Genomic DNA, 12,003 nt, shown 5'->3' on the forward strand with positions numbered 1-12,003 from the left:
TCTGAGTCCCAGCACTTGGGTTCACCCTTTAACATAGGATTTCTCATCAGGATATCTTGAAGCTTTTTAATTCCCAGAAGGATTCCTGGTTCTCACTCCCATTCAGCAAAGCCATAGAAATATGGTTCTGAAAGGACCCAGCCCCACCATGCCCTCAAACTCTGGGTACCCCCATCAAGGTGCCAGGTTTACTGCTTCATTCCCTGTAGTCCTGGACCTCAGAGGAAGGTCTTCCTGGAGACCAACTGCAGAAGCTGCTTCATGGATAGTCATGCCTTGGTGACTGTTTACTCTCATCCTTGCTTTTGTTTGCTGGCCAATGCTTTGGGCTTTGTAATTTGCACCTATCCTTGGTGGTAGCACCTTGTTTGTGCTGATCCCTTTTGGCCAGAGTTCGTCGAGCTGAGCTCAGTGAGATAGCTACAGGATTCCAAAGTCCTTTAGGGGTGTGTAGTTAGGAAGAAATTAATTTCCCTAATTCCATTATCCTATCTATCTATTTGTGCAGTTTACAGAGCCGAAGCCATGTGGTCTATACTGCTTCAGGTCCTCCTGTTTATACTTAACAAAAGCTAGGCTAGGGGTTACTGAAATAGAATGCCAGAGTATAGATTGGGATCTGGGGTTACCTCTGCCTCCTTTGCTGTTACTGTCCCCTTTCCTTTACTGCCAAGAATTGGGAAATATAGATATTAGGATCAGTGTACAAATACTAGTCTTTCTTTTGAACTTCCTCTTGCTCCTAATTTTTGTATTTGGGGAAAGGCCTAAACTGAAATATCTCAACAAGGTTTCAGGTACTCCTAGTTTTAGAAGCCATGCCTAGTTTTTCGGTTAAGGTCAGTCCTGAACCTATTTTTTATACATCTAGGAGTTAAAATGAAGGACAACTGGCTACACATGTGCACTAAAGGGTGAAAAAAGTAGGATTTTTGCAATGTGCTGTTGCAGCTCAGATGATTTTTGAAGTTCTTTGTAATTTTTTTTTTTTAAGTAGGCTCCGCGCCGGTGTGGAGCCCAACACAGGACTTGAACTCACGACCCTGAGATCAAGACCTGAGCTGAGATCAAGAGTTGGATGCTCAACCTACTGAGACACCCAGGAGCCTGTTTATAATTTGTTTTTTAATCCCCTGGAATTCCAGCTATGTGTACTAATTTCAGAGTTGGGGTCTTCACAATACAATTGGACCAGACCCTTTGGAAATATTCTGTGTCTCAAATGCCCTATGGAGCACACAATCAGCTATGGAATTTTCCATCGGCTAAAGAGAAGAATGAGTATGGGGTATGCAGGTATTTGTGTCAAAGCAAGAAGCTGATTGTCTCTCCTTAGGTGGGAATTATGGGAGACAGTCATTTCCCAAATTGTTCCTGGGGTGTGCTTGAAGTCAAAACCCTGTTGCTCATCCCTTGTTTCACTCCTTTCCTGGAAAAATAATTCAGGCAACTCCATGTGGTATCAGGGCTGATCCAATATTACCTCTCTTAAAATGTTGCTGCCTGGGAGTAAAAATCAGGATGGATTTCTCATCTTTCCTCTCATGAAGTAAAGCAAGTGATCTTCCTACAACACACCTGGACTGTTAGCACACAGTGACCAAACTTTACCATACCTTCAATTTTAAAAGAGGAATTTTCAATGGGAATTCATCTATACAATATCACCAAATTCCCCAGCAGGGCTTTCAAAGCTGTGTATCCTTCAGCACCTTTCCATTTTTCCCATTATATCCCACCATGTGACCTACATTCAAGCCACAGTGGGCTATTGTTTCCTGACTACTATTATGCACTTTTCCTGCTTTTGTGCAGTTGCTTAGGCTCACTCATTCTGCAATGCTTTTACAACTTTTTTTTTTGCTTTTTTTGCTTTTTACTCATTCTTTTTAAGCTCAGCTCAAGAATGCCAGGTTGTTTTGAAGTCTTCCCTGACATGCTTATCCTCCTTGTCTCCATGTTGGAATTAATAGCCCCTTCTGCATTTCCAAAGTTTTTTATTTACTCCTCTAATTTTAGCATTTGTGTCTTTTTTTTTATAGATTTTATTTATTTATTTGACAGAGAGAGACACAGTGAGAGAGGGAACACCAGCAGGGAGAGTGGGAGAGGGAGAAGCAGGCTTCCCGCTGAGCAGGGAGCCTGATGCGGGGCTCGATCCCAGGACCCCAGGATCATGACCTGAGCTGAAGGCAGACGCTTAATGACTGAGCCACCCAGGCGCCCCACATTTGTGTCTTTATACTATGCCTTGGAATCTTAGTAAGTTGGAGCTTGTGTTTAGAGATAGCATAGAGGGGGAAGCTTGGGCTTTGAGAATGTCTGAATTCCAAAGCCTGAACTTTAGATTATGTATAGTAATAATGATTATTAACATTTATACATTTATTAAGTGCTTACTATGTGCCAGATACCATCCTGTGTGCTTTACTTGTATTAACTCATTTAATTCCTAAAACATCCCTATGGAGTAGGTCCCCCAGCCACATTTTACGTGTGAGAGAACTGAGATACTGATTGGGTAAATAACTTGGCCAACTTCATTTTCATTCATGTCTAAGTACGCTCTGATTTCCCTGTGACTTCTTTGACCCACTGGCTGTTTAAGAGTATGTTGTTTAATTTCCACATTTGTTAATTTTCCAGTTTTCCCTTTGTCATTGGTTCTTAGCTTCATCTATTGTGGTCAGTGAAGATACTTCATACCATTTCAATCATTTTTAAGTTTATTGAGACTTGTTTTATGTCCTAACATGTTTGGAGAATGTTCCATGTACACCTGGGGAAAGTGTGTATCTTGCTGTTGTTTTGTGGAGAATTCTATATATGTCTGATAAGTCTAGTTGATTTATAACACTGTTGCAACCCTCTGTTTCCTTTTTGATATTCTCACCAAATGTTCTACCCATTGAGTGTGACGTTGGAAGTCTTCAACTATTATTGTAGAACTGTCTATTTCTCCTTTCAATTCAGTCAATTTTGCTTCTTAGAGATTTTTACTTCCTGATGATCTCTGCTCTATTTTTACTGTTTTTAATCCCTTTCTATCTATAGGTTCCTCTGTATCTGCATGGAGGGAAAAAAAAAAAAAATATATATATATATATGAAAAAGAATAATCATTTCTTCAACTCTTAACTCCACACACTTTTCCACCTATCATCCTATCTTTCTCTACCCTTTCACAACAGTGTTTTCTACATTTCTACATTGTTTTTTTTTCCTGCTTTCTCATCTACTCAGTCCTCACACAGATACAGTCTAGTTTCTTTCTCTTTTCTGTACTGAAACTCTGCACTCAAAGTCACCAAAGCTCTCATCTTCCCTAAACAAAAGGGACAATTTAATTTTAAAAATATTTTATTTAAGCATGGTGTTAGAGATTAATGCTTATTTTCCACTTTTGATGTATCCTTCCATGTGGTGGGACTTCATTAGAATGACAACTCTTTTCTCTGCCCTCACCCTTATTCACTCTTATTTTTCCATCTTCCCTTTCTCCTTGAAAGTTTGCCTTACCACAAAGGGTTGTGTCCTACTTTGCTTTTCCATAATATAAGTTTTCATGTGTACATTGAAATAGATCCCCAGTTTCTAATTGGGTGGGATATTGTAGCAAATTCTTGGATTTATTTTTAGGAACACTATTGTCCAAAATTCTAAGTCACATTCCTCTGTATCAAATTTGTCAGTAACATAGATTCTTTTATTCCCCAGCTTTACAGAGATATTATGGACATATAACACAGGTAAATTTAAGTTGTATAACGTCATGATTTGATACACATATATATTGTGAGATGATTATCACTATAACGTTAGTTAACACCACCATTCCATCACATGATTACCAATTTTTTTGTGGTGATAACATTTAAGATTTACTCTCTTAACAATTTTCATGTATGTAATACAGTATTGTTAGTTATAGTCACCATGCTGTACATCAGATCACCAGAACTTATTCATCTTATAGGTGGAAGTTTGTACCCTTTGACCAACATTTCCTCATCTCACCCATCCCCAGCCCCTGGCAACCACCATGCTACTCTCTATTTCTGTGCATTGTTTTTTTAGATTCCACATATAAATAAGAACATACAGTATTTGTCTTTCTCTATGTGGCTTATTTCACATGGCGCAAGGTCCATTGTTATTGTCCCTAAAGGGAGGATTTCCATTTTTATGGCTGAATAATATTCTTTTATATATACACCACATTATCCATTCATCTTGTCAGTGGACGCTTAGATTGTTTCCATGTCTTGGCAATTGTGAATAATGCTTCAGTGAACATGGAGGTAAAGATGTCTCTTGGAGATAGTGATTTTATTTCCTTCAGATATATATGTAGAAGTGGGATTGCTAGATCATATGGTAGTTATATTTTTAATTCTTTGAGGAACTTCCATACTGTTTTCCATAGTGGCTAAACCAATTTACCTTACCACCAACAGTGCACAGGGGTTTATTACTACCCGTCTTCCTCTTAGACATGGTTTTGTTACATCCTGCAAGTTTTGGTATGTTGTGTTTCCACTTTCATTGTTTTAAGATTTTTTGAAATTTACCTTTTGATTTTATTTTTGATCCATTGGTTGCTCAGGAGGATGTTGCTTAATTTCCACTTATTTGTGAATTTTCAGGTTTTCTTCCTGTTATCATCAGCTTTTTTAAAAGATTTTATTTATTTATTTTGACAGAGAGAGAGGGGGAGAGAGCCCAAGCAGGGGAGACAGCAGGCAGAGGGAAAGGGAGAGGCATGCTCCCAGCTGAGCAGGGAGCCTGATGCGGGGCTCGATCCCAGGACCCTGGGATCATGACCTGAACCGAAGGCAGACACTTAATGACTGAGCCACCCAGATGCCCCTATTTTCAGCTTAAAGAATTGAATCCTTTTGGATGCCTGGGTGGCTCAGTCCATTCAGTGTCTGTCTTCGGCTCAGGTCATGATCCCAGGGTCCTTGCTCAGCAGGAGGCCTGCTTCTCCCTCTGCCTGCTGCTCCCCCTGCTTGAGTGCTCTCTCTCTCTCTCTCTCACAAATAAATAAACGAAATCTTAAAAAAAAATTGAATCCTTTAAGAACTTAAAGAACTGAATGATGAATCCTTTCATCATTTCTTGTAGATCTAGTGGTGATGAACTGCCTCAGCTTTTGTTTTTCTGGAAAATTATTTATCTCTCATTTATGAAAGACAACTTTGCTGAGTAATGTGTTCTTGGTTGGCAGTTTTTTTTTCTTTCAGCACTTTGAATATATCACCCCACTCTCTCTTGGCCTGCAAGATTTCCACTGAGAAATCCATTGATAGCATGGAGGTTCTCTTGTAAGTTACAATCTTCTTATCTTTGCTGCTTTTAAGATTCTCTTTTTGTCTTTGACAATGACAAAGTGTCCTTGAGTTTTAGACAGTTTTATTAAAATGTGTCTTAGAAAAGCTTGTTTTAGGTTGAAATTTGGGGCTGGCCTATGACCTTCATAAACTTGTATGTCCAAATCTCTCCCCAAATTTGGTAAGTTCTTAGTCATTATTTCTTTAAATAAGCTTTCTTCTCCTTTCTTCCGCTCTTCTTCTGGGACTCCAATAATGCAGAGATTTTTTTTTAATGGTATCCCATAATTCATGTAGCATTTCTTCACCCTATTTCATTATTCTTTCTTTTTGCTTTTTACTGAAAGATTTCAAATGACCTTCAAATGTCTTCTTGTTTACTAATTCTGCTTGGTTGCGTCTGCTGTTGAAGCTCTCTTTTGAATTCTTCAGTTCATTTAATGTCTTCTTCAACTCTAGGATTTCTGCTTTTTTTAATGGTTTCTGTATCTTTATTGAACTTCTCATTTTGTTTATTTTTCTCTAATTTCATTTACTTGCCTGTATTTTCATGTAGTTCACTGAATATAAGAGGATTATTCTGAATTCTTTGTCAAACAGTTCATAGATCTGTTTCTGTAGAGTCAGTCATTGGAGTTGTATTAGTTTCCTTTGGTAAAGTCATGTTTCCTTGATTATTCATGATCCTTGTGGCCTTGTTTTAGTGCCTGCACATTTGAGGAATTAGAACCTCTTCTAGTCTTTATAGACTGCTTCTGCAGACAAAGCCCATCATTCAACAACTCATCCAGGGATTCTGGGTGGGCTATCCAGTGGTGTCCATGGTGGGCTTTCTGCTGAACTCTGAGTGGGCCGGTCTGGTGTCTGGGTAAGCAAGTGGGCAAATCTCATGCTTGTGTACATGGGGATCCACCTGGTGCCTGGGTCCAAGGAGGCAGGCCTGGAGCCTAGGTTCACTGGGGCCTAATAGGCACCAGGGACCACTGGAGTTGGCTTGATGTCTCAGCCCACAGGGGCCAATTGTGTACTAGGGGAAGCTGTGAGCCTGGCTTCACAGGAGCCAGCCTAAAGGCAGGGGCCACTGTGGCCGCACTGGTGCTGGGGAAGGCCAGGCCCCTTGGGTATGTGGGAGCTATCCTTGAGGCTGGACCACAGAGGCTGGCCTGGTGCTGGGGCAAGCTAAGAGCCTGAGTCCATGGGAACTGGCCTAGAGTTTAAGTCTGCAAGGGCTAGTCTGGCACTGGGGTGGGCTGGGGGATTAGGGCTGCAGGAGCTAGCCTGGTTCTGGGGTGGTTCAAAAGCCTGGGTCCGCAGTACCCAGCCTAGTGTTGGGCCCAGGTGGGAGCCTGAATTCATAGTAGCTGATCGGTTGCCTGAGGTGACAGGAGTCACCTGGGGCTGTGGGAGCTGGCAAGCATGAGGATATGCTGAAAGCCTGGGCCACAGAGCCATTCATGGCCTCAGGAGCCAGCCAGCACTATGGTAAGCCAGGAACCTAGGTGTGCAGGAGGAGCCTGCTATGAGCATGGGCCCACAGATACCACCCCAGACCACTGGGGCTGGTTTTTGCCAGGGTGAGCCAGAAGCCTGGGTTCATAAGAACTTTCTGGGATCTTGGTGCCACAGAAGCCACCTGAAGCCACAGGAGTTGGCAAACACCAGGATGAGTCAGAGGCTGGGGTTTGTGGGAGGCTGCCAAGAGTCTGTTGCTCTGGAAGCTCTCTGGAGTCATGGGAGTCACTTGAGCATGCTGGAGCTGATAGGCACTGAGGTGAGCCAAGAGCCTGGTTTTGCAGGAGCTGATTGTGAGCCTGGTATCATGGGAGATGCCTAAAGCTGTGGGTCTGGAAGGCACTGCAGTGAGCTGGGGGCCTGGGTTTGTGGGAGCCTGCAGAGAGCCACTTAGGGCCACAAGGGTTGACCTTGTGCTGGGACAGTTCAGCTGTGGAGTCTGGTGAAATTGGGCACTCACTTCACTCTCCATTTCCCATAGGAAGGGTATCTCTCCATGCTGGACTACTGGGTTTTGGGGGAAAGGTGATAGAGTTAATGTGAATCTATCTTTCCTACCCTCCTCAATACATCTTTTCTTATTTCTGTGCTTCACCCAGGTGCTGTCGTCCCTCAACTGGAATCCTTGGCTCTTTTGAAGGTATTTTTGTGCATGGATAGTTATTCAAGTTGGTATTTCTGAGGTGGTTGAGCACTAGAAAGCCCTATGCATCTGTGTTGCTGACATCACTCCCTACTTTATTATTTTTACTCATTTTATCTAGAGTATGGGTGGGGAAGAGGACAGATACTTACTTGGTCCCTCAAACCTCTAATCGTGCAATATCTTAATACATTCTGGTTTCAAAAAATTAAGCATCATAAATAAAGACCTCTTTGAATACAACTCCAATCCCAGTCTCCTTCCTAGAGGCAACACATATTGTCAGTTTCTAGAACTTTTCTATGCATTGCCTACATACAAAGATATGCAAGTATCCTGAGGATTTTTTAAAGTATTAAATTTTATCATAGTATTGTATTCTTTAACATTTTTTTCAATAGTATGATTTAGAGATTTTTTCCATGTAAGTATATATCTATTTTTTCTTAGTGCTGTATCAAATTTCATGTATTGCAATATCATTTTTGTTTCTCTGGGTGTTTCTGAGTAGACTTCTGGGTCATAGGTACTTTTCATTTTAATAGACATTTGAAATCTCCTTAGAAAGGGATTATATCATTTTACACACTATCAGTATATGAGAGTCCCTGGTTCCCCACACATCCACTAACATTTCTGAGTATTTGCATATTTAAACATATCTGCCAATCTGATAGATGCAAAATGGTATCACTTTGTTTTAATTAAAATTTTACTAATATTGAAGAAAATATATAAGTTCCATTAACTCACAGAAAAAAATCAGATGAAGAATATGAATTTCCCTTTTAAGAAAATACACTTGGGGCGCCTGGGTGGCTCAGTTGGTTAAGCGACTGCCTTTGGCTCAGGTCATGATCCTGGAGTCCCGGGATCGAGTCCCACATCGGGCTCCCTGCTCAGTGGGGGGTCTGCTTCTCCCTCTGACCCTCTTCCCTCTCGTGTCTGCTTCTCCCTCTGACCCTCTTCCCTCTCGTGCTCTCTGTCTCTCATTCTCTCTCTCAAATAAATAAATAAAATCTTTAAAAAAAAAAAAAAGAAAATACACTTCAGGGGTGACTGGGTGGCTCAGTCAGTTAAGCGCCTGACTCTTGATTTCGGCTCAGGTCATGATCACAGGGTCATGGGATCAAGCCTCGCATTGGGCTCTGTGCTCTTCTGTCTCTCTCCCTCTGTCCCTCCTCTCTCTCTCTCTCTCTCTCAAATAAATAAATAAAATCTTAAAAAAAAATACAACTCAATCTGTAAGCAGCTAAATGCTTCTTAGCAGCATTTTGGGGGCTATGGAAAAGTCTGAAAAGAAAAAATTTTTTTTGCATGAACTTAAGATTCACAAATCCCTAGTATGCCAAGAAAAGATAAGAAGTGCTAAAAAACTTGAGAGTTTACTATTATGAGTTATAAGATATTTTGTTATTTTAATTGTTTCAAATATGTGGAGATACTGTTCAGATAATTATATAAATCATTAATATAAATCATCAATAATTAGTGTGATAAATGATGATTTTGCAGTAAGATCACCAAACTTTTCTAAAGAGAAGCGACACAAGAAGAAGTTATTAACTTATTTATATGTGGGGCAGAATAGAAGGAGGGGTGAAACTTAAAAGCTGACAGTAGTCAAAGACCAAAAAATGGAGCCAGCCTTTTTGTTATACAGACTATAAAATATGTTTTGTTTACCAGTCATAACTAGAAGCTTATACAGATAGGTTTCTATTGTGATTGAAGCAAAATGTCAGTTTGGGTTGATCAAATTTCTCTGAAATACATACTTTTGTTCTGGCATCTTTGTCCCAAAAACTAAATGTATCAGAATATCCCGGAGTTGTAAGTATTCAATAAATCAATGGCATGGATATCTTGAGTAACTTAAGCATTGGCTTCACTACATCAATAGCAGGGTTTAGTGATTAATATAATGAATATAACATAATGAACATTAATATATTGAATACTGTTATGAATATATTGAATACTGAATTAATATAATGCATACTGTTTTCCAAAGTATTTTCCTTCAGCACTTTTTAGAGCAAAGCTATTAGGCTGACTCAATTTGGCTTTAAACATAGCAATATGTTTCAAATGATGCCATCACTAAAGTAGAAAGACAACTCATAGCATAGGAGAAAGTATTTGCAAATTATATATATGATATGGGTCTAGTACCCAGAATATAAAATGAACTCTTACCACTCAATAAAAAGACAAATAAAACAATTAAAAATAGGCAAAGGATTTGAATAGATATTTCTCCAAAGAAGATATTCAAATAATCAATAATGATTCAAATCAAAACCACAAGATATCAGTTCACACCCACTAAATAACTATAGTTCTTTAAAAAGTGAATAATAGCAAGTGTTGGCAAGGATGTAGAGAAACCGGAGCCCTTGTACATTCTGGTGGAAATGTAAAAGGGTACAGCCACTGTGCAAAGCAATTTGGCATTTTCTCTACCATTTTGACTTACTTCTTATTTTTTTCTGTATGTTTTTAGTTTTTTTTTCTTAGTGATTACTCTGGCAATTATAATTAATATCTTAAGTGTATAACACCCAGGTTTGAATGAATGTCAACTTAGTTTCAATAGTATACAAAACTCTGTTCCTTTACAACTCTGGTTCCCTCTTTATGTTATTGTCACAAATTAGATCTTTATACATTGTGTATCCATTAACACAGATCTGTAATTATAGTTTTATGCATTTGGCTTTTAAAATGCACTAGAAAAAAACCCAAGAAATGACAAACCAAAAATGCAATAATATTGGCTTTAAAAAAATTACTTGACTGTTTTAAAGCAGTTTTAGGTTTACAAAAAAGTTAAGCAGAAAGTACAGAAAGCTCCCATATACTACTTCTCTCCCACCACCCTTTCCTCCACAGTTTCCCATATTATTAGCATCTTGCATTAGTGTGATATATTTGTTACAGTTGATTAATGAATATTGCTACATTATTAACTAAAATCTCTAGTGTACATTAGTGTTCACCTTTTATGTTGTACATTTCTATTTTTTTTTAAGTTGTGGTAAAATATACATAACATAATATTTGCCATTTTAACCAAATTTATGTGTATAATTCATTGACATTAAGTACATCCACACTGTGGTGCAACCATCACCACTGTCCATCTCCAGAACATTTTTTGTCATCCCAAACTGAACCTCTGTATCCATTAAACAATAACTTCCCACTCCTCACTATCCACTTCTGGTCAGCCACTTAGGAGCACTATTCTATTTTCTGTCTCTAGAAAGTTGCCAACTCTAAATACATCATAAAAGTGAAATCATACAATATTTGTTACTTTGTGTCTGGCTGTTTCACATAGCTTAGTGTTTTCAAAGTTCATCCTTATAATGTGTCAAAATTTCATTTCTTTGTAAGACTGAGTAATATTTTAAAATATATATCACATTCTGTTTATCCATTCATCTCTGTGTATATTTTGGTTGTTTGCACTCTGGCAATTGTGAATAATGCTGCTAAGAACACTGGTTGTACAAATATCTGAGTACCTGCTTTCAGTTCGTTCGGGTATATAACTAGAAGTGGAATTGTTACATCATATGTTAATTCTGTGTTTAATTTTTTGAGGAACCACCATACTGTTTTCCAAAGCAGCGGCACCATTTTACATTCCTACCAGCAATACACGAGTTTCAAGTTCTCCACATCCTTGCCAACATTTGTTGTTTTCAGTGGTTTGATAATACCCATCTTAATGTGTGTGAAGTGATATCTCATGGTTTTGCTTTGTATTTCCGTAATGACTAATGATGTTGATCATCCTTTCATGTTCTTATTGGCCACTTGTATGTTTTCTTTGAAAAAGTTCCTATCAAGAGTTTGGCCCTTAAAAATAAACCCTTAAAATAGAGTTGTTTGGTCTTTTTGTTGTCATTGTTGAGTTTTAGGAGTTCTTTATATATTTTTGATATTAACCCCTTATCATATTTATGATTCAGAATTTATTTCTTTCACTCTGTGGGTTGTGTTTTCACTTTCTTCAAAGGGTCTTTTGATGTGCCAAAGATTTTAATTTTGATGAAGTCCAATTTATCTATTTTTTGCTTATGTTTTTGGTGTCATATCCAAGAAATCATTGCCAAACCTAATGTCATGAAGTTTTTCCCTTTGTTTTCTTCTAAAAGTTTCAAAGCTTTAGCTCTTAAGTTTGTCTTTGATTGGTTTTGAGTTAATTTTTGTATATTGTGTAAGGTAAGGGTCCAAATTTATTCTTTTGCATATGATTTCCAGTTTTCCCAATACCATTTCTTAAAAAGAGTATCTGTACCCCATTGAATGGTCTTGATACTCTTGTCAGAAATTATTTGGCCATATATACAAGGGTTGATTTCTGGCATCTCTGTTCTATTTCACTGGTTTATATGTCTGTTTTTATGCCAGTACCGTACTGTTTAGATTACTGAAGTTATTGTAGGAAGCTCTGTGTGATATGTGGTTTATAAGAAATATATATTTGGTCTTTATCCATGA

General features: G+C 38.5%; 1 protein-coding gene across 14 annotated transcripts in view; it reads left to right on the top strand.

Annotated features, from left to right (window-relative positions):
* ARMCX5 (armadillo repeat containing X-linked 5) overlaps positions 1-12,003 on the top strand; it is a 107,740-nt gene that overhangs the window by 5,143 nt on the left and 90,594 nt on the right. For 9 of the 14 annotated variants that reach the window (XR_010406216.1, XR_010406217.1, XR_010406218.1 and 6 more), the window contains exon 4: positions 7,445-7,485. The exons of 3 other annotated variants lie outside the window; for them this stretch is intronic. Coding sequence is in view for 7 of the 11 variants with exons in the window: in XM_064574412.1 (XP_064430482.1) it covers positions 7,445-7,483 (39 nt within the window). In the remaining 4 variants the exon portion in view is untranslated. Of the gene's footprint in view, positions 1-997; positions 3,712-7,444; positions 7,486-11,100; positions 11,384-12,003 lie in introns of those variants that run through there. 2 more of the 14 variants (XM_045880834.3, XM_064574416.1) reach the window with 2 other exon arrangements.

This window comes from Mirounga angustirostris, unplaced genomic scaffold (assembly GCF_029215605.1).
Source record: "Mirounga angustirostris isolate CCGP_5_RB_7025 unplaced genomic scaffold, mMirAng1.0.hap1 SCAF_11, whole genome shotgun sequence".
Taxonomy (NCBI): Eukaryota; Metazoa; Chordata; class Mammalia; order Carnivora; family Phocidae; genus Mirounga; species Mirounga angustirostris.